At 47.2% G+C, this 21,724-nt stretch overlaps 2 protein-coding genes across 3 annotated transcripts; one reads left to right on the top strand and one right to left on the bottom strand.

Annotated features, from left to right (window-relative positions):
* Positions 1-1,384: 1,384 nt before the first annotated feature.
* AHSA1 (activator of HSP90 ATPase activity 1) lies at positions 1,385-8,668 on the bottom strand. The gene is made up of 9 exons (XM_064658846.1): positions 8,343-8,668; positions 7,854-8,044; positions 7,588-7,670; positions 6,819-6,936; positions 5,273-5,361; positions 4,799-4,933; positions 2,821-2,922; positions 2,236-2,287; positions 1,385-1,793 (listed from the first exon to the last, which is right to left on the bottom strand). Exons 1-9 carry the CDS (start codon positions 8,420-8,422, stop codon positions 1,621-1,623), a joined length of 1,023 nt encoding a protein of 340 aa, XP_064514916.1. The 5' UTR covers positions 8,423-8,668; the 3' UTR covers positions 1,385-1,620.
* Positions 8,669-8,723: 55 nt separating this feature from the next.
* On the top strand, positions 8,724-21,629 carry VIPAS39 (VPS33B interacting protein, apical-basolateral polarity regulator, spe-39 homolog). Of its 2 annotated transcripts, none has more exons than XM_064658845.1 (20): positions 8,724-8,820; positions 8,983-9,075; positions 9,525-9,624; positions 10,911-11,054; positions 12,036-12,074; positions 12,418-12,482; positions 14,145-14,201; positions 15,115-15,207; positions 15,872-15,905; positions 16,346-16,448; positions 16,537-16,564; positions 16,743-16,816; positions 17,364-17,439; positions 17,720-17,854; positions 18,380-18,421; positions 18,821-18,910; positions 19,302-19,388; positions 19,933-20,022; positions 20,338-20,442; positions 20,715-21,629. In XM_064658845.1, exons 2-20 carry the CDS (start codon positions 8,983-8,985, stop codon positions 20,733-20,735), a joined length of 1,476 nt encoding a protein of 491 aa, XP_064514915.1. In that variant the 5' UTR covers positions 8,724-8,820; the 3' UTR covers positions 20,736-21,629. The 2 variants fall into 2 exon arrangements, with proteins under 2 accessions (XP_064514915.1, XP_064514914.1); XM_064658844.1 differs by having other exon boundaries at positions 8,806-8,901.
* The last annotated feature ends 95 nt before the right edge of the window (positions 21,630-21,724 follow it).

The following is a 21,724-nucleotide window of genomic DNA, read 5'->3' as shown; positions in this document are numbered from 1 at the left end:
CTGCCCAGGATTTCCCAAGCAGGAAACCAAACATGCATGCTGTGCAGTAACATCAGTGTGACTATATCGTGCTACAGTCTCGCAGCCTACCAGATGTGTACACTAGTTCATCTGTGCACAAAATTCCTGGCAAAACACCTGCATCCCTTTTCCCAGCCAGACAGGGAAGACAGCTTTAGGGAAGACAGCCCTGCAAGACACAGGGAAGCTCTACCATATCTACAGGTGCCTGCTCTCTGTACAACTTCCCTTGCTGTCATAGGTCAGCTCACAGGGATGAGTTACACCATCCAGAATTTAGTTCCATACTGCACTCTTGATATCTGCCTGTACACACTTTATCATGAATTTTTTACACTTGAGCACTTTGGAATAGTGAGCAGAACAGGCAAAATGCTCTTTTTAGTTTAAAAAGCAACTCAAACTACTACATTCAGGTTTTTTGAAACAAGCTTTAAAGTTTTTTTTCTGTCTCCTCCCTTGAAGGGAATAGTCATCACATGCCATTCAGATTTTAAAAAATGAAAAAAAAATTTAAAAATCCCCCAAACAATACATTTCACCCAGTAACATTGCTTCCTTCTAGCTTAGTAGAGGAGCTCTGCAGAAAACACTAGTGGAAAACAAAGTATGCAAGAGGAGCTCATGCCTCAAAAAGAAAACCAAGCACTTCTGTCACTCTTCAGGTTAAGCAGTTTGACACTTCTGATCAGAGTTAGATTTTTCCCCTCCTCCTATAAACAAGTTTATTGCTTTAAAAGACATCTCCAGGAACAAACGGTATTAGCAGGAGAGAACATGCAAGCGGTTTTCTCTTCCTCACCAGTTAAAGCAACCATTTAAGTGGGATGAGCCAAAAGTACTGCACTCAGTAGACTCTAAATAGGGGTGGGATTTATTCCTGTAAAATAGTTTGGTTTGGCCTGAAGTGCTTGGAGGTAGCTGACCCTGGGCCTCACAACCTGCTAGAACCATTCTGTAGGTGGGAGTTTCCCTAGCAGTGATTTGCTGATTATCTTGGACATCAGACAGCTAAAGGATAGTCATTCTTGTAGAGCAGACTAGTGGAACTGTAAGAAAGGACTATGCTGTTGGGATATGCAAAGGAGGAGAGGAACAGTTTGAACAGGATCACAGATCCCTTCAGAAATGGGAAGGGTTTGAAACATTTACTAGCGGCAGATCAAAAGCAGAGAGAAAATGAGCAGCTGCTCACAACTAAAAACTGCATCAAGCTCATGCTCTCTACTCCCCCAGAAGTGAGGAGTAAATCACATTGGCATCAGCACTCCTCATTGATCGGTGTTTTTCCAGACAGATCCCTCCCTCAGCCTATCAACCGACCCTTTGAACTCAAGCCGATCTGAGGACACAAATTCCATAGTGTTTTTTTAAGTTAGGTTTATTTAGCAATAGAAGTATGTACATGTAAGAGAATCCCCTGCAGCACAAGACATGCACAAAGCAGTGAGGGACTGAAAGTGGTGCTGCTCAATAGCCTTCCTCATCACCTGTCATCCCACTTTACTCAGCGGCAGAGCCAAGATTAGAAACGAACAGGCGAGAAATTTATCAGTCCATGTGGCAGAGTCTTCAGGCAGAGCCTCCCAGCAACTGGTATTAAAACAAGCGGGCGCCATAGCCAAATGTCTGTTTTATGCCCTCAAAGTAGTAGCGCTGCCAGCCTTGCTTTGTTCTTTCCTCCTCACTGGCAGGAATGCCTTTGCCTTCCAAGCACACCTCTGTCTCACCACCTTTGTCGTGGAAGTTTAAGGTAATGGTTGCAAAGTGCCCTAGAGGAACCAAAGCAAATCTGTCAGCAGTGTGCAGTACAGTATGGACAGCCCCAAGGAGCTGCTCTGCTCCTCCTCTCACACAGCAACATTTAAAAGACTCTTCAGGATCCTTCCCAGAAGATGTACTTATAACAGCTGCAGGCCTTCCCTGGAAACACAGGGAGGATAGGGCTCCCTCTTCATGGGGTTCAAAGCAGTTGCAGCCACAGCTGAGCGAGCTGCCACTTCATCCTTCCTAATCCCTGGTCACTGCTCCAAACAGTGGCTGATGATTCAGACATGATAGTCTGGGATAGAAGGTGGGAGAACACTGGTGCAGCTCCCAGAACACCATGTGCTCCCTGATCATGAGCCAGAATACAGTGTGGTAAATGGGGCTGAAATTCTTCAAACACAGGCAAGGGCAGTTAACACCACAGTCCATTTCTGGACTACTTACCAGCTGGCCAAGATTTAAATCTCCATTTCATAACAAGTTGCTTCTCGGGAACCTTGACAAGAGATAGAAAGACTGAGTAGTAAGTTTTTGCAAGTCCTGCAGCCTAACAGAAAACAACTGGAATTGTGTTGATATGAAGCCCTAGAGACCCCTTGAGAAACACATACAGACAGAGGGAAAAAGACTTTAAGTGTCCTTTTCAATTCCCTTCTAGAAAGGTAGGCCACAGTACAGCCACAAACACTGAGACAGGGTCCCTGTGCAGAAGACTTTAGTGGCAGTTGGGTCAAAGAGGAAAATGGTCAGTTACTATCTTTAACACTCCTCCAACCCCTAATAAATAAGTAAAATCACACCAAAGCAGGGCAGATCTATGACTGGTAGCCAGATTTTCTCCCAGACTGAAATCCCATATATTAATCCATGCTATTAGGAAAGATTCAATGGCCACAGAAGTTACAGAAAATTACTGGGCACCAGGCAGAACTCCATAGTTAGCTGACAGAAGCATTGCTACAGAACTGATACCTCAAAATTAAAAAGGCTGTCTCTGAACAAGATACACCTGCACTAGTTAGTACTTACAAGGTCAACAAACTCTCCTGTGACACTGCCATCCAGCAACTGAAACTTGCCTCCTTTATCAGCCTCCAAGGTGGCTTGTGCGTGGCTGAAAGCTTGGACCATCTGAAAACAATTCAGGAAACCTGTATTACTTGACATTATCTGCCTACAAACTTGTGCCTAATGCCTCCCATCCAGCTAAAAAATTTCTGGAAGAGGAGGTAAGTCACAGAACCACAGAGTATGTAGAGCAGAATATGCAGAGTTGCAAGGACCCACATGGATCATCAAGTCCACCTCTTAGCCCTGCACAGGACTATCCTCAAGAGTCACACCATGTCCCCTGAGAGTATCATCCAGACACTTCTTGAACTCTGGCAGGCTTGGTGCTGTGACCACTTCCCTGGGAAGCCTGTTCACCCTCTGGGTGAAGAACCCCTTTCTAATATCCAACCTAAACCTCCCCTGACACAACTTCAGGCCATTCCCCTGTCATTGGTCACCACAGAGATCAGTGCCTGCCCCTCCTCTTCCCCTCACAAGGAAGTTGTAGACTGCAGTGAGGTCTCCCCTCAGTCTCCTCTTCTCCAGCTGAACAGACCAAGTGACCTCAGCCACTCCTTGTATGGTTTACCCTCAAGACCCTTCACCGTCTTTGTTGCCCTCCTTTGGATGCTCTCTAATAGCTTGATGTCTTTCTTATATTGTGGTGCTCCAAACTGCACACAATATTCAAGGTGAGGCTGCACCAGTGCAGAGCAAAGCAGGACAATCCCCTCCCTTGGCTGGCGATGCTTTGCCTGATGCCCCCCAGGACACAGTTGGCCCTCCTGGCTGCCAGGGCACTGCTGACTCATATTCAACTTGCCATCAACCAGGACCCACAGGTCCCTTTCCATAGCACTGCTTTCCAGCATCTCGTTCCCCAAACTGTACAAACATCCAGGGCTGACCCATTCCAGGTACAGAATCCAGCACTTTCCCTTGCTGAGTTTCATATGGTTGGTGATTGCCCAGCCCTCCAATTTGTCGAGGTCTCTCTGCAGGGCCTCCCTGCCTTCAAGGGAGTCAACAGCTCCTTCAAGTTTTGTGTCAGCTGCAAACTTGCTTAGTATCCCTTCCAGTCCTTTGTCCAAGTCACTTATTAAGATGTTGAAGAGCACAGGGCCCAAAATGGAGCCCTGTGGAACCCCACTAGTGACAGGTCACCAGTCTGATGTCACTCCGTTCACTATTACCCTCTGTGCTCGACCCGTGGGCCAATTGATCACCCACTGCATGGTGTGTTTATCCAGCTGTGTGCTGGACAGTTTGTACAGAAGGATACTGTAAGAGAGTCAATAATGTAAGGTCTTCAACAAAAGTCAAAAACCCTGCCCTGGCCAGAAAAGCAAGGTTATAGGCACTACAGCAGAATTCTGCTTGCCCAGGGAAAAGAACCCCTAGCTTTCCAATTCTATGCAGTGTTCTGAGTCACACATGGATTTACTTTGTTGATTTCTTAATGAAACCTATTTCCAAGAAAAGATAGTATTTTTTTTTTTATTTTCTTTTTCTTATCAAAATAGAAGGAACAAAAGACTAAGACCATTTTTAAATTATACAATGCTGCTCTCTCTTCCTAAACTATATAATAGTGTGCAGGAGATGGGAAGCTATGCCCAAAGTACATTTTAATACCACCTAACATTAAAAGGAAAAAACAAAACCAAAGCACAAGCACAGAACCATAAATCCCAAGTGAACTGGCCACATGCAATAAGGGATACACCTACAGATAGGTGCTGACAGCAGTCTGGAACTGGCTTCTGGCTGACATTAATCTCCTTGTCAGCTGTGTGAAAAGATGCATGCACAAGCTTTAACCACCTGCTCTGCAGAACAACTTTCTTCTGATTCCATTCTCATGGACTGTGAGTGTCCTACAGAATACCTTAGAAAGCTTCTTAGGAAGAAATTCCTGTATGTAAAGAACAACTCAGAACAAGCCAAACGTTACCTCCTGAGTAACGAATACCCGATAGAGTTCCTCAGGAGATGTTAAGAAGGTGTCCTTCAAGCTGATCTTACAGGTAGGGATCTTGACTCCTATGGATTTGGACTGCGATGCTGCAGTACTGCTCTTAGCAGCCGTCTAACAAAACGACAAACAAAACAAACACACGTACACTTTTTTTTCATTAAAGAAGCAAAAATCAACAAGTGGTTCACATATCCAAGAGAAAAAACAAAGGCTCTCGATAAAGACGCAATTAGATACAACCATACTCGAGTGTAAAAGGCAGATTTATCATTCTGCTTGGAAGAAACATCATGTCCTGCAAATAGAAACAGTCATGCCTATACCACAGATTGCCAATTCCTGAATGTATACAGCCTATACACAACACAGGTTGCTCCTGCAAGCCCCAGTATCTAATACTATGTACCTTTCTTCACAAATCCCAAAACATGTTTGCATAGTTTTGTTTACCTTGCGGTCTTCTGCTTTAGGAGCCACCTGAGGTGTTGTTTCCATATGTTCACCATTCACTGTGGGCAAAATCATGCCCTGGGTGAATTCTGGAAAGAAAGGAATGTGCCAATGAAACCAACAAGAGATCAAGTAAACTTTTAAATTGTTCTTTGAAATACACAATCAAAAAGGGCTTCCTGGTTTCCCCTCTGCTCTTGGCTAGCATCCATGACTTGAAACAGTTTTTAGAAAAGGAAAAAGACCTCTTTTTACAAGCAATGAATTATTCTTGCCCTTACTACGCTCCACCAAAGGCCCTGTCAGAACCTGTCTACACCAACAATTAGGAACTTACATCCTCTTGGCAGCCTAGACACACCATATTCCACATGCTGCTCTGGCATTAATGTTAGTTAGCTTTAGACTTCTGTAGCTTTATTTCTCTCTCACTCTCTAATATAATTGCAATCACATCTCAAATACTTTTGCCTGCATACAAAAAGTATGTGTCTAACCAAACCAAGTTTTCCATTTCTGTTTAGCCTGGCTCTTCATTTCTCATAACACTGTAGTAGAGAATAGTTACTTCTGACTCCCTCTTCAATTTATCTTTTTTGACACCAGATGCCAGGACTACACAGGGAAATGCAGGGACTGTCTCACCAATGCCCTGTCCAGCAGCACTAGCACTTTTGTAACTCCACCAGAATCTTCAGACTCTTTCAGAATTATGTTTGCTTTTTCTCCAGCTCTGTAAATTACCTTTACCAATTATGTAACATTTTGCTCTTTCTCCTTCTTCATGTCTTCAAACTGACAAAATTTCATTATACAGCAGAATTTTATCATGTGTATAACTTTGTATCCCACAATACTTGGTTCCCACCTACTTTTATTTATTACACCCACAAGATCATACAGTTTTTCCTGATTGACATTCTCATCTTCCACTGGGTGACTGCATCTCCCACCCTGAACACTACAACACCTGAAAAAAAACAGGGTACAGACATTTGATCCTAGAAAATCAGCAATCAGTGATGGTTTGTACCCAGCATATCTAGCACATGTAGTGTAATACAGGTAAACGGATATAAAAAGTAACTGTAGAGTTCTCAGCCTGTATTTGAGAGGAACACCAGACTTAACCAAAGCACAGTGATTTAACTCCAACTGCTGGACTCAGATTTAACTTAAAAAAAAGAAATTTGATCCAGATGTTGTGCCACAGGCGGTGACTGTGTCATTGGGGTAGCAAACGCATTTTACTGGCTTAATTTTTTCTATAGCTGAACTTCAGCACATGAAGGACATTTTCAGATTTAAAACATAAGTCCAAAAATACTGTTTATTACTGGGTTACCAGCAAACCTGTGCCACAGTGTCTAGACACAGAAGAGTTTCTTGCCAAATCCTAACAATTTCCAAAGAAACATAAAAGTTGCTATTACTGCTCTGACACCTTCCTGTTGAGATGGGGTGAGGAACTCCTTGTTACCCCCATCCTTTCTTTAGCTTTAGCCCATATGGGTTCCCATAACAGTTCTCCCTCTCAGTTACATACCTGTTTTGAGAGTGCTGATGTAAGTTTTCATTGCATCTCTAATTTTTTTTGCACCCTCTTGCTTCATCAGGGTCTTCAAGTTAGTGTCAGGCTCATCTTTAGCAAGGCTGACAAGGATCTAAACAACAAGGACAAATATTAACAAAGCCATATTTGCACAGTCCTTTTATTACTCAATTCAACATCACAGCTGATGTGTTTCAATTTAGTTTCAGCTAAACTTTCACAATCAGCAATGCAGGTTTATTCACCTTCCACTTCGCCTGTCTCAGCCCACAGTAATAGGCTGTGTACCTAAATACCTTCATGTGCTACAGAGCCTTTACATCTAGAAGACAGGAATAATTTGATAAAGATGCAACATGACAGGGAGCGACTCTATGTCAGAGTGCAGTGACAGAAGGAAGCATGACGGTTTTAAGCTGAAAGAGGTTAGAATTAGATTAGATATTGGAAGGAAATTGTCTACTGTGGGGGTGGTAAGGCACTGCAACAAGTTGCTCAGAGAAACTGGAGATGCCCCATTCCTCAGAGTGTCCAAGACCAGGTTGGGCAGGCCTATGAGTAACCTGGGCTAGTGGAAGGTGTCCCTGTTCACGCCTGGGAGATTGGAACTAGATGATCTTTAAAGATCTCACCCAACTCAAACCATTCTTTGATTCTATTAACTTCAGCAGTGTCTAGTAACATGGAAGGAAATATTAATGCTGTGAATATTCCCGTTAGAACAGCCATACAGCCAGCAGTATTAGTGTTCAGCTGCGCTTACCTCAACTTCATCAATGTCATTTTCATCCGAGAGATTAGGAATCTCCACATAACCTTTGTACTTCACTCCGGTCTTTGAGGTGCCTGCAATGACAATTACGTTGTTCAGATCAACCCTTCTTACTCTGGTAATTATAACAGCAAACTTGTATTGCATTACAATATAATATTTCCCTTTATTATTATTTCCAAAATGAGATAAGTATCCTTATCCTTAACATTATACATGAATCTGACCTTGAAACAGAAGGGGGGCACATCACTCACCAGTCCAGGCCAGCTTGATAGCCCACTCATAGAAGAAGATAAGTTTCCCTTTTCGGTTGTTGATGGAGGCCTCTCCATCCAGTTTGCTCACTTCCGTCACCTCACAAGCCCCTTCCTCACCCTCCACCCTGACAGGCAGGAGGAGAGTTTTCAGCCGCTCCGTGGACCAGTTGGAAGCATCCCGCTCTGTCCTGCGAGAAAACCAGACAGGGTGAGAATCTGGGACAGGCCAGCACACACCGGGACTTATATCCAGTGTTGGCTGGTCCTTGTCTCCCTGCCCCACTCCAACACACACACATAGAGTCCTTCCCCAGGGCACCCCCACGCACCCCCCAGCTCGGGCACTCCCACACATGCATGGAGCCGGGGGGCCGTCCCAGGGGATCAGCCTGGACGCTCCCGTTTCAGCACCATCCTGCAGGAACGGGAGGGAAGGCGGCGGCCCCGGGCCTCCCGGGCAGGTCGGGGCGCGGCCGCCCCGCTCACCAGTGCCAGTTGTTGACGTTGGTGGCATCCGCCCGCTGCTCCACAATCCAGCGCGGATCTCCCTCCCCCCACTTGGCCATCGGGACCGGGATCGGGATCGGGACCGGGACCGCCGCCTCCGCTCCGACCGCCCGTAGAAACTGCTAGAACCGCCGCGCCGCCTCTCGCCTTCCGCCCGCCGCGGGCCCTTCCGGCGCGCCCCCGGGGAGCAACACTTGTCTTATTGGTTCCGCCTGGTTTGTTGGTTCCGCCGCGTCGCCGCTGTCGCTCCCGTCCCGTCGCGGCTCGCCCCCGCCGGGCCACAGCTCCCGGAGCAGGACCACAGCCTGCGAGGCACGCCGGGATTAATAGTGGGGGAGCGGGGAGCGGCCGCGGCGCTGCTGGCGGAGAGAACTACATTTCCCGGCGTGCCCCGCGGCGCTGCCGCCCCGCCCCGCCGTGCGGGTGGAGGCGCAGCTGGAGCGGGAGGGGCGGCGAGGTGAGAGAGGGGCCGGGGCGGCGGGGCCGGGACTAGGGGCGGGGACCTGGACCTGGACCTGGACCTGGACCTGGACGAGAGGTAGGGGCGATGATGGTGATGTCCCTGAGGCAGCCGCTCGCTCCCTCACTCCGCTGAGGCAGCCGCGCGGTGCCGTTGCAGATGAACAGGGCGCGGGCGGACGAGGAGGAGTACTGGCACAGCTCCAAGTTCCGGGCCTTCACCTTCGACGATGAGGATGACGAGCTCTCGCAGGTAGGGAAGGTCCGCCTCCGTGAGACATGCGCGCCGGGCAGGGCCCCGTGGCTGTCCTGGCCCAGGCCTGGGCCCCGAGCATCGCTGGGGGTCCACGCTCCCTGGGTGGGTGGGACCGTCGCCTTCTGCCCTGTGCAGAGGGTTCCCGTCTCGCCCCCCACAGTAGCCAGTCCGAAATCTCATCAGGACTGTGATTCCTCGCCCATGCACGAAGCTGCATCTGTGACTGGTTGGGCTGTTTGGGTCTGTATAGGGGAACCTTTGGGTTCCCAAGGTGAGGAAGGGCTACTATGTCTGCTGAACACCTACAGGACTAAAAGACGTCCTCCACAAGAAGCAATGGAAGCTGAAGAAGCTGTATTCAAAGCTCCAAGGGATATTGATGGTAATAGGAAACAAAGTGCACCCTGCAACTCTGGTGGTCCTTATGCAAGCTCTTTTGTCCATAGCTAAAGGAATCCAAACGGGCAGTGAATAGCCTTCGGGATATTGTCGATGATGATGATGATGACCTCGAGAGGGTCAGCTGGAGTGGAGAACCTGTGGGAAGTAAGTGCAGAAATACTGCAAGTTATCCTTGAGACAGAGAGAATTTAAAATTACTGTTTAAGTCATGTCACTTAGTCAGGTCAGTTTATTTGCTATCCAGTGCTGCATATCTAACCTGATCCTAGTCTCCCAGGTCGGGTTGTGAGCCTGAAGTGAGCACTGGATTTACCTGAGTGGATCCACTTAAAAGAGAGTGAGCAGAAGCCCAAATTACATAAGGAAGAGCAATGTAGGCAAGTGGAGGGAATACATTATATTTTTCTAATATATAGTTTATAGCAGGTATTTTGGAGGTTATGGCTTGATATTCGTCATGCTCAGGTGGCCTGCAAGATTCTAGGTGATCATTTCCTTCACACCGCTGCCTGAAATGGCACCATTTAGAGTTCTCTGTGTTTTGACCCCACAACACTTTAAGGATATATTCCAAGGTTTAATGTGTATTTATAGAATGACTCTTATGCTTGAAATTTGAAAGGGAACTGTAAACATTAAGTAAATGTGTTTTTGGTGTTGAGGGGAGCGAGCTCATGGCCCACACACTGTGTGTGCTGCTCGTTGGAGTTCATGATCCACAGAATATGTGGCGCTTACTAGCCAGTGCCAAACAATGAAAATTTACACATGGATCGCCCAGAGGACCTTCAAAGACTGATCTTCTTGTCCTTTGCTGTAGCTCCTCTCACAGGCCATTTCTTTTCCTGCCCAAGGTCTCTCTACCTATCGGGTTTTTTCTCTATCACCCTGATTCTAAAATATGTGTGTTGTGCAGCTGTGTGAAAAGAAAGGTCTTGAACAATCAGGAAGAAGACACATTCCTTGTTGTCAGCAGCATATGCACACTGATAGCTATTTTGTCTCTGTGGGAAGGAACACAGTCTTCCAGTGTTAGGAAAGTCTGCTCTTAGGCTTCTGCAATTTGAGGTAGGCCAGGGGCTCTCTGTCCTGCTTTGTACTCTTAGAACAAGGACTGTGCTTTTCCCTGTGCAATAACATATAAATGTTGGAGGGTCTACACATTTTTTTACCCAAGCCATAAATAGCTGTACAACATTGCTGAAAATAGCCATTTCTGGAGGACAGCGTGCAACTGCTTAACAAGCAGTATTACATGAGACTGGGCTTCTGCATGGATAGATGCCCTGCATCTACTTTGTGCTGAGGGTCAGAGTTACCAAGATGTGCAGAACTGTCCAGCACAGACTTGGTAACATTCCTGCCATGCCATAAGATCATTCTTTACAGACTCTTTTTCTCTGTTATAAACGCCCTCTGTCTGCACACAGGTATCTCCTGGTCAATCAAAGAGACAGCCTCTGGCAGCACTAGCTCGCTGGAGGGCCGAGACTCCAGCCTACAGAAGGGCTCTTCCTCCTATGCTGCATTACCCAAACAAGTTTCTTCATACTCCCTAAGCAGCCTGTTCAAAGGTGAGGATCATCATATACCATACGAACGGGTTTTCCCTCAGAGTATCAAGGGGCAACTGTGCTATCTTACGTAAATTGTTTTATTGCAAAACAGGGATGCTCCAATCTCACCTCAGATTGGGAGTGTATTGGTCGCTAGTCAGAAATTGGAGACTGCCTTGTGCACAAGATTGCATGCTTTCGTGGTGCGGGAACAGGCTTTGGAGATTATAGCTTCTTAAAATCCAGGTTCCATGGAACAGCAGGGTAGAGCACAGCTACTGTACAGCAATCCATTTGATTGGTGGAAAAGAGCAGGCTATGAAGGGACTGGCTTGACCCATGTAGCCCTCATTTGATCTTCAGTTCTGTAGAGAACACAGGTTGATTATCCTTTATTTGGAGCTCATCTGACTTTTGTTGATGTTGGTTCAGCAAACGTGTGGTAGTGGCAGTGGCAGCATAGCTGGTTACAGGGGGAACTGCGCAGCAGGCCTTGGGCAAACTTACACAACTTGCAAGAGTTCAGCTCTGTTGTCTCACAGCCAGACAACAAAACAGCTTTTACTTTGTCTCTCTTTCTCTGAGGTGGTTTTTTACTCTCAACTTTGATAATAAAATGATAAAGAAAGGCATTCAAATTGCAGCCCTGGTGGACGAAGCTGTCCATGTTGCCATGGCCTGCGCAGTGCTTTGTGCTTGAGCCTCTGCTCTGCAGGTAGATGAGTGCATTCAGGCATTCTAACCTCTCCTGGCCTCAACACCAAGAGGGCAGATAGAGACGGGGTGTTACATGGTTTGTGATGCCACAGATGACATCAAAGCCTTACAGTGCTAGCAGGTGAGTCCCAGCTGTGCTGGTGTAGTGTGAATCACTATACAGAATGGCTTGTTCTATAGTGGCGCAGCTGCAGCAAACTGGCTTGCAGTCTAGGCTTATGTTCCCTGTGGAAGAGATGTTGCTGCTGAAGAGACAGTCTCTCATCAGTGTTTTTCTTTCAGGACGAAACAAACTTCCAAGTTTCCAGTCTCTTTCAGATGGTAAGCTTTGGATCCCTGCCTCATTTTGGGGGGGGGTACAGATTTACATAAAACAAAGCATTTGCAAAAAATGGGAAGTGTCATCTGCCTTATGGTGCAGAAAGGGAAACTGAATCATGGCCTGTCTGAAAGTTCAATTATGGGTTGTTCTTTTATCAAAGAAATTAAAGAATTGGCATAATGATTTGGGATAATTACAGCTGTTGGCTTTAGAGCAATGTTGCGTTGCCATTTGGTGCTTAAGTTTGAGTCTTCTACCATGAAAACTAAGAAAAGGATGGTTTTGGAAATGGATATGAATCAGGATTTTGATGTGCTACTCAGCTGTGCCTTTCCTTCTCAGCCCTCACTGACACTGGAGTTAAAAACTATGCCCCAGAGCTGCGCAGACCGAAAGCTGAGTACAAGGTGAGCAGCCTGTGCTTGTTGTATGCTGAGATCAGAGAACTTCCTGCTCCATTGTGATTAATTGGTATTTCAGACAGCAGAGGGCAATGCAGGGAATAGGACAGAAAGCTGCAAGATGCAGCCTTGCAGTAATTTGAGTATTCTCTGCTTTTTCTCAGAAGTAGGGAGCTTTGCTGGGGGTCTTGGTTACTCCTTCTCATAATAAATAGCCCAGCAGTCTTTCTGAAAAGAATTTCTAAATAGTGTTTTATCTGTAAGCGGCTTTCATCTGGGTTACATAAACTGGCATCACGTGTGCTTTTTACATTTTTAAATCTGAAACTTCAAAATTTCCTGTTCATCAATCCATGGGACAACACAGAGGGAGAGTCCCAGCTGGGGGGAGTGTTTATCTCCCGTATAGGCAATGTAAGGTATTGGAGAATCTAGTGGATTTTGGGACTGGGTGGATTCCTTCTGCTATGTGTGAGGTTGTAGTTCCACGTCCCTAGGTCCAGCCAGTAACAGGACTGAGCACATATTCCCTACAGATACAGACATGCACAATAGTAACATAGCTGCCTACATGGATTAACGCAGACAGAAACCAGTGCCTTTACAAACAGACACATACATAAAACACTCCAGCTTGATCCTGAGCCTCCTTTCTGTATAAGCAGGATTGAATTCCATTAGTGGAACACAGACACACTCTATGGGTCCCTCCAGCAGCTGGTCTTAGACATCTGGTTTGTTTTGTAGCTAAATCCCAGATCCCAGTCTCCTCCAGTTGCTGGCACTTGGACCCTTGAGCCCCTAGGGTTCAAGGTCCCATGCCAATTCCTGGTTCTCAGACTGCTTGTTCTACATGGATCTTGCAGTCCATTAACATTCATATGAGCACATAGACTTGAACAAGTAGAGATTAGCTCAGTTGGTTAGAGCATGGTACTTTTCTGTGGGCCATTTAGGGCAGAAGGCTGAATTACATCTGCTGGCTCGAGTGCCTCACAGAGACCTAGATGCATTTATGGAGTCTGAGTTCAGGAGTGACTCAGACCACCGCCACTTTTTATCCACTGCTTTTAGGTCGTAGTGTCTGCAGGCTGCAGGGGAACAATTTTGATCATTGCAACAGTGGTAGCATATTGCCCTAAGATGGTCTCACTACAGGCTTCAACGCCCTTGTTACATTGTACTTCTCTTATGCGACTCTGCGCTGTTGTCCCTGTGCTCTCCGTGCTGCTTTGGAAGGCTCACCAGCGGAAGTCTGAATGGTAACAAGAAACTGACTCCTTCCCCCTCAGTTTTGGGTTTGTCTGTTTTGAATGTATTTTGTTTGTCCTTCTGAAAGCAACATAGGAGTTTTAATTTGCAAGGAGGACAACCTGATGAAATGCACTTCTTATAAAGGATATGATGAAGGACCTTTCTGAGGCAACACAAAAGCTGTGTTAACATATGAGCCTTTAGCATCCCTCCCCACCAGCATATGCAGAGTCTGAGGGCTCAGCATCTGCACCTGAACACTGTAGGCACACATTCCCTGGAGAAGCTGAATGATGAATGTGAGAAGCTACACATCGGCCAGCACTGATGCAGCACAAGTGGAAAGCAGCTTCAAGACTGCTGACATGATCTGGCCTCTTGAGGCTTAAAAGCACTTTATTTTTCTTGTGGCAGGATTACAGCAGTGACTGGAGCCCCAAAGATACAGTCAGGCGAATGCAGAGGGGCAAGGTAAGGACTTTCTGTTCCCACCTGCTTGTAAGAGATGGAGGATGGGTGGTCCTAAACTGCTTTACACTTCCCTATGCTCCTGGCTGTTCCAAGAACAGGGAGGGGATCTGTGTTTCTTGCAACACTTAGCAGGGATGGTGCTCTGCCTGCTTGTTGCTTTGATAGGTGACAGTGCTGGGATCACACTAGCTCAGGAGCAGCAGGGCTTTGTTGCTTTGTTTACTTGAGTTGTCCCCTCAGCAAGGCTCTGACAGGAGGTATCTGTACTGCTGTGTCCCTCTCTACCCTTTCTGCTCCCTGGGGCTAGGTTTATTTTAAAACTCTGAGGGTGTGGGGCTTTATCTCCATTCTCAGTTGGTGGCAAGTGGAGGGAGGAAGACAGAAATGGTCTTGGTTACACTGGAGCTGGAATCTTAGTTTCAGCTGCCTCAGTGTGCAATGAGCACACAGGGAGGTTGTGGTTTTACTCTGCATGTGTCTCCTCAGGCTGAGAGAGGCCACAGATGTGGGGTAAGAAGAAGGGAGAAAGAGTTACAACTCTGCTTTCTGGTCTCCTCTGTGGAAAGGGCCCTGCAGAGTTCTCTCCTCCTGTCAGGACTAGTGATTTGTGGTGTACAGAAAAGTTTTGCTGTGTTACAAGGGTGTTTGTGCTGAATATACATTGTCTGCAGTCCTAGACTGGGCATTAATGAAGGCTGACTCTGCAGCTCCTTGGGACAGATTTCCAGGGATTATGTAGCATGTGGGTTCAGCTAAATGAGAATTTCTCCGCTGCTTGGGAGGGCAGTTATTCATGTTATTGAAGAGCTCATGGGAGAAGGATAGATTATACCTTGTGGGTTGGTTCAGCCTGAAGACTATGTGATTCCCCATATACCTCTTATATGCCTACTTATACCTCTTCTATCTCCAGGTCTGCTCTCTAGAGAGATTTCGCTCCCTGCAGGACAAGCTAGTGCTCTTGGATGAAGCTGTGGCAGGGCATGATGGAAATGTCATTACAGCTGTGAGTCCTGTTGGGGCCATACAGGGCTGGGACTTCTGGGTGACCCCACAGATGGTGCTTGTGAGAATGCAGTCAGTTGGCCTCCCAGTCTTGCAAGACTGGGGGAGTGTTCTTTAGTTAAAACCAGTTACTGAAAAGTGTCAGAGCTTAAGACTGGCAAGTTCCATATTACTGCTGGCTTTCCTGCCACTTTGCAGAATTCATGTTAATTCAGGTTAATAATAAGGAACCTGATCCATCAGCCTTACAAATCTTTGCAGCAGTTTCTCGAGGGTCAAATTTTATTCTGCTAATTGCAGCACAGAAGATTTGAGGGGCTTCACCAGTTTTTCTGGCTTCTAAAGCAGCAGGCAGTAAATGGGATTGTGTCAGAGCTTCCCTCATCCAGGATATTTAATCCCTTGGATCTTTGCATGGAAAAGTTTGTCTTTGTAAATCTTGGTCTCACTTATCTAAGCTCCAGAGTAGGAGCTTAGGCAGGCATCTAGGCAGCTGTAGCCCTGGCTCACTGCTTGTCCTGAATCTGGTGGGTACCAGAATTCAGTTCAGTGCTGTAAGAGCTGTGTTTTCAGAGGCCCTTAGCAAAAGCTTCCCCAGGCCTTGACCAGTTTGCTGTATGTTTGTTTGTCTGTCTTAATTCTGAGCTGCCTGTCTGTGCTCACAGGTCCTGATATTCCTGAAACGGACACTACGGAGAGGTGCGTGTGGCTGAGGCTGGAGTTTCTATAGTGTGTTTCAGTTAAGGGCAGAGGGACTAATTCTTTGACTGGGTGCAAGTCACCAAGAGAGCAGCTGGGGTATTGCTGTTTTACTGAGCAAGAAGTACTTGCAGTAAGTGTAATGTGGGAGGGGAGACAGTGATGCCCACAAAGACCCCAGAGAGGAGCTTTAAGGATTGGTAAGTGGTGGTGGTGGTGATGGGGTGAACAAAAATCTGTAGAGGTAACACATGGCTGTGAATTCAGCTGACAGCCCAATGAATGGGCTATGCTCTAGCCTCCAAGACTGTGACTTAAGATGGGATAGGGTTGTTGAATCCTGCCAATGGCTCGTAACTCCATGCACTGTGCTTAGTCCCCTCTGGCTTGGTAGTGCTAAGTTACTTTACCCACCTGTACATAATCTCTTTCCCCTGTAGAGATCTTGTTTCGAGAGCTGGAGGTGCGACAGGTGGCCTTGTGTCACCTGATCCATTTCCTCAGAGAGACGGGTGAGCAGAAGTTGCTTCTGGATCTGCTCAGGTGAGGCTTTTGACCCCTCAGGTGGCAGGGCTGAGCACACTGCTTGGAACCTGCCTCCAAGTTAATGCTTGCTCATTCCCTTTTGCAGGTTCCTAGACAGGACTGAGGAAGTTGCTGTGAGTATTCCCAGAAGCATAAGCTCCTTTAGTGCAGAGGTAGTGTAGTGGGCAGGGGGAGGCTGGCTGCAGGGTGTCTGGTAGTCAAATGAGAGCTTTCTATCTCCATTTTGCCCTCTGGAATCCTATATCTCCCAAATCCATGAGAACAGACTGCTTCTTTCCCTTCTCTCTCCAGTTGTCCCAGTACCGGGAGCACTTGAACATCCAGGATGTAGAAAAAAGGAGGGAATTTCTGAAAGGCTGCATTGGGTAAGAAGAAATGCAAGAGGCTGGGAGGGGGATGCTTCACAAAAAGTGATATTAAAGAAAATTAGACTTTGTCTCAGTGCCACAGGCTTATGTGGTTTGGGAGCTGATGTTGGTTTTGCCTCAGTGGGAGTGCAGTGTTGCAGACACAATGTAGACCAAAGAGGAGGCATTTGTGGTGATCTCTAGTCCAGCACCTTTTGCTGCTTACTTGGGGGCAGAAATGCTTCGAAGGACTTTCTGATCATTGACCAATGAGGTTGTGCAAGATGGAAGTTTGGGTGCCTGAGCACTTGAGGAAGTGTGTAGCACCCACTTCAGGTTGTTCTGTGAGAGGTGCCACATGTTTCTTTCTCTGGAGCCTGTCTAGGAGGGAGCCAGTTGGAGAGGGCAGCAGGACTGGAACTTGAGTATCTACTAGCCACTCAGGCTGGGGAGAATGGGAGCTGTTCCCCACATCTCTGTCTGTGTGAAGCTTGTTTGGTAGAGAAGAGCATCCTTCTAAGTGTACTTAGAAGTGACAACATCTCCCTCCTTCGTGTCTGGCCAGGCTGCCGTTCTCAGCTGAGGATACCTCCCACATCCAAGACCATTACACCCTGTTGGAGCGACAGATCATCATTGAGGTATGAAATCTTTCCTACTGGTCAGGGGATGGCTGGGACTACCTGTGAGATCTCTTTCTGTCTCTAACTTACACCACTTTGGATCTAATCAGCCTGCCCTGGCTAGTGTAGTTTTAACGGCTCTCCAAGCTACACGTGAAATACCAGATCTAAGACTTCGTAGCATGTCGAGGCTGTGCTTGTGCATTACCATCACAACACTCTCCCCAGGCCTCTACCCCACAGCTAAACAGGCAGTTCCCCTGGCTCATGTTCCCCGTCTGTCTTCCTGATTCCGCAGGCTAATGATCGGCACTTGGAGATGGCTGGGCAGTCAGAGCTATTTCGGAAATATCCTCGCAAGGCTTCAATTCTCAACATGCCCCTAGTGACCACCCTCTTCTATTCCTGTTTCTACCACTACACAGAGGCTGAGGTGAGGACGATGTGGGAGAAGACAAGGGTTACATCTCATCCTTGTAGCCCTCAAGTGGGGTGGTCAAGCTGGAGCATATTAAGGAAATAAAGGGAGACATCCCTCCAAGAGACCTTGTCTAGGATCAGTTTTGAGTTATCTTTTCTGCTCTGAGACATTCAGCCTGGAACAGCTTGTCAGGGAGTTGCCTCCTAGAAACCACTGTCTTTTACATCTAGCTCCAAGGACCCAGAGTTGGCCCTAAATCTCATTAGGCTTAGGTGTGCAGAACTGGTCTTGGAAGTGCTGGAGTTACACTGGTTGAGGATGTAGGGAAACCAAACCAGAGGGAGAGAGCTAATGCAGTGTGATAATTGCTCTCTTCTGCCAGCTGTTTCCCCTGTGCTCAGGGCACTGACATGAGCAAAAAGCAGTAAAATCTCGGGGAGGTTCACCCTGTGCAAGGCAGATGCCTTACAACAGGTGTCTGAACCTCTCCCGTGGCCTGTCCTGCTGAGTTTGTACTAACTTGTCTGCTTTCTCTAGGGAACATTCAGCAGCCCCACCAACTTGAAGAAAACATTTAAGGTGCGTGAGTCTCCCTCTGTTGTGGCAGCACTAGCTGAAAACACGCACAGACAAATTGTATGTAGTGAGGGGGCTCAGTAGGAGGAATTTGAAGGGCTCAACACTGAGATATGGAGGGGGGCATGGCATCCTTGTTGAGCAGAGCCCTTCTGGAGCCTCAGAAAGGCAAGTGGGAGCCATGTGGAGACTTTCAATGGATGCACCCTGTCTGCAGCAGCACTTGCAAATCCCCACTTCATACCCCCTACAATGCTGGCTGTGGCCTCGGTCAGTATCTTGCTGTTTTGCTTGGTTGTTGGTGTGGGTCCTGACAGGGCTGGGGCAGATGTCATTCCTGTTCAAGCTACACGTGCTTTCTGAGCTGTGCTAATGCTCTGACTGCAGCTTTCTGCCTTGCAGATTCCTGATAAGCAGTATGTGCTGACTGCCCTGGCTGCCCGTGCCAAGCTGCGAGCCTGGGATGATGTGGATGCCCTCCTCACTACCAAGGTGAGCTGCAGAAAGCTTTGCTAGGGACCCAGTTCCAAGTACTGGTATCTGCTACTGATAGCTGGCTTGTTCTGGAGTTACTGGACAGACTGGTTTTATTTCAGCAGCACCCAACACCTCTGCTGCAGAGTGTTGCAATACCTTTCTCCTCTCGTGGCCTAAGACCTGTGCTGGGCCTGGCCTGGCTGCAGCAACAAGGTTGGAGAAGGGCCCTTGAGCTCCATTACTAAAGAGTTTGCAGCCAGCCTGTGCCCAGCCCCTGCATGAAGGGCTCTGCCAAAGGTGCTTTTGGTGGCTGGTATAGTATGTTGCTGGCGCTAGGAAAAAAGCATTTTCTTGTGGCTGGAGGAATTGCCCTTCTGGTTTAACATAGGTTTGATTCTTGTTTCAGAACTGGCTGGGCTACACCAAGAAGAAGGCACCTATTGGCTTTCACCGAGTTGTGGAGATGTTGCAGAGGAACAATGCTCCTGTGCAGGTAAACAAGGAAGCACTGCTTATGTCGTCTTGCTCTTTGTAGGGATTTGGTGTTTTAATAACTCCCCAAGTGAGCTGCTTCCTAGTTTGAAGTGGGAGAACAGTTTGCCGAGCTGCTGGCTCTGCCATGTGGGCACAGCACTTGGCTGAGTGACCCATGCATCAACAGGAAGTGTGGGTGATAGTGAGGGCTGGGTCCTAGGTCTGACTGCAAGAGGGACAGCAGGTCTAGAGTTGTCTGTGAACTCTCTCCCTCTGTGAATTGCCACCTTTCTTTGCTATATTAAATTTTCTCTTGCTTAATCTGGCTGGCAATGGTTAACCTGATCCATAGGAATGAGGCAGCCTAGGACTCTGAGCTTTGTGAGCAAAGCTTTACTGCATCTGGGGTCCTGACCAGTCTTTTCCAGGTCACTTGTTCCCTTAGGAAGGACAGGGTCAAGTCTGTGTGACCGGCAGTCTTGAAAGGTTTTGGGACTAAGGTGAGAGAACAAGGCAGGAGGTACCTGCAGAAGGGAGCTGAGACATTCTTCCATCTCTGGCAGGTGCTGCAGGAGTACGTGCGCCTGGTGGAGGATGTGGAGACCCGGTTGAACCTTGCTACCAAATACAAGTGCCATGATGTTGTCATTGAGGTAGGCACCTGCTGTGTGTGTGAAAAGATGGGACATGAGCCTGCTTTTTCTCTCTAGCTTTTCTGTGCTCTGCCACATGCCACTGCTATCATGTGCCTGGTGAGGTTTCTTGATCCCTGTGGCCTGGGAAAAGTGGTGAAGTTCCCAGTGGAAGTCCAGTGAGCCAGGAGAGTGACTCCTAGTATTTGTGTTATGAAATTGTTCTGTGTTGGGAACTTGATGGGGGATTATAGAGTTGCCCTGCTCATCTGCAGGGCACCAGCTCTGGAAGTGTCCAGGTCACTCAGCTGGATGTTGGTTTTGCTGTTTATCTAGACCTACAGGGATCTAAAGGATCGTATCCAGCTGACAGCATATAAGAGCAAGGTGGAGCGGGGCTCTGCAGAAGAAGAAAAGATAAACAGTATTCTCAACAACATGGTAAGAAGTTCTTACTTTTTCTTCCAAAGACTCTCATCAGAAATAGACATAATAAGGTGTAAGGGCATGGTTGTGCTACATACTTTCTATCCCTGCTGGGAAGCTAATCTTATGTTTGGGGTTGCATTCAGCACAGGAATAAATGGTTATACTGTTGGAAAGTGCACCCTCTAGCCATAGCTGTCCTCCTCAGGGTTTGGGAGTCACTAACTTGGCCCCTAAGGGATCTATGTTCAGCATTGCTGTTAGTCATGTCTTGTTCTCTCTTTTAGCAAATCCGGTGGAAGAACTGAGCACCTGTGAAGGAGTCTGTTTGGCCATTGCCTTGTCATTGAAGGCGGAAACTGCAAAACCCAGTCCAGTGTCAGCAGAGCAGCTCTGTTTCTAATCATTGTATGATCAGCGTTTGTCAGTGACAGTGGGTGCCTATGGCTTGAGGGACAGTGGCATTCAGGCTGGTTGAAGGCAGCTACTCAAATGTAGCCATCAAAATCATGGTACTGATCCATCAGGGTTGATTCTTTTTGGAATCTGATTGTCTTTGACTTGGCTGTAAGCCAGGCATCACTTTTGTTTATGGAGGGAAGTTGCTAGGCACAGCAAGGTTAATATTTGCTCTGGGTGGTGCCTGGACTTATTCTTGCAAGAGGAACAGTCAGTCACACTTGTGAGTCTTTCCACTAGACAGTGCTGACCAATCCCTGTAACACTTAAGCTGGCTTGGGCATCACCAATCATGACTGTGGCTGGAGTAAAGCCTACTGGACCTAGTTCTCCTTGTGTCCAAGGGTTGGGGGAAAGGACCAGCTGCACCTTAAAAACTCTTTTTTTTTGTTGTTGTTGGTTTGTTCTGGCTCACTCTAGGAAAAGAGGTATGTGAACTCCTGCAGAGAGCCAGGACAGCAGCCTCTGCCAGTATCCTACTGCTCGCACTTGGAAGATCCCTTTATCAGGGAGACAGGCACCTAGTGTGGAGCTGGTTAGAGTCCTGTTGGATTGGATGGAGAGCAAGCAGGGACCCCTCTCAGTTGACACAAACCTGCTGGCACCAGCAGCTCTTTTCTCTGAGAGTGTTATGCCAGGAAGGATTGAACTGCACTTTCTCAGAAACACAACTCCTCAGGCAACTGCTGGTTTCATCCTTCAAGACCTCACTTCAACTCCTTAAATAAAGCTGTTTCTTTTTCCTTGGGCTGTTTGTTTCCTTCCCCGACTAAGCACATTGTCACCCTTATGTGCTGATCCTGAGCAATTTATCGCACCTCCCACAAAGTGAATATGC

Source organism: Pseudopipra pipra, chromosome 6, assembly GCF_036250125.1.
Source record: "Pseudopipra pipra isolate bDixPip1 chromosome 6, bDixPip1.hap1, whole genome shotgun sequence".
NCBI lineage: Eukaryota > Metazoa > Chordata > Aves > Passeriformes > Pipridae > Pseudopipra > Pseudopipra pipra.
This window is presented reverse-complemented; position numbering and strand designations above follow the sequence as displayed.

Excerpts from the sequence above, each read along its gene's own strand:
- VIPAS39 (XM_064658845.1), top strand. The coding sequence starts at position 8,983 with ATGAACAGGGCGCGGGCGGACGAGGAGGAGTACTGGCACAGCTCCAAG. Across the intron at positions 9,625-10,910 it reads GAGTGGAGAACCTGTGGGAA|GTATCTCCTGGTCAATCAAA; the intron begins GTAAGTGCAGAA and ends GTCTGCACACAG. Across the intron at positions 15,208-15,871 it reads ATGGAAATGTCATTACAGCT|GTCCTGATATTCCTGAAACG; the intron begins GTGAGTCCTGTT and ends CTGTGCTCACAG.
- AHSA1 (XM_064658846.1), bottom strand. The coding sequence starts at position 8,422 with ATGGCCAAGTGGGGGGAGGGAGATCCGCGCTGGATTGTGGAGCAGCGG. Across the intron at positions 7,671-7,853 it reads TATCAAGCTGGCCTGGACTG|GCACCTCAAAGACCGGAGTG; the intron begins GTGAGTGATGTG and ends TTGTCATTGCAG. Across the intron at positions 4,934-5,272 it reads CTAAAGCAGAAGACCGCAAG|ACGGCTGCTAAGAGCAGTAC; the intron begins GTAAACAAAACT and ends TCGTTTTGTTAG.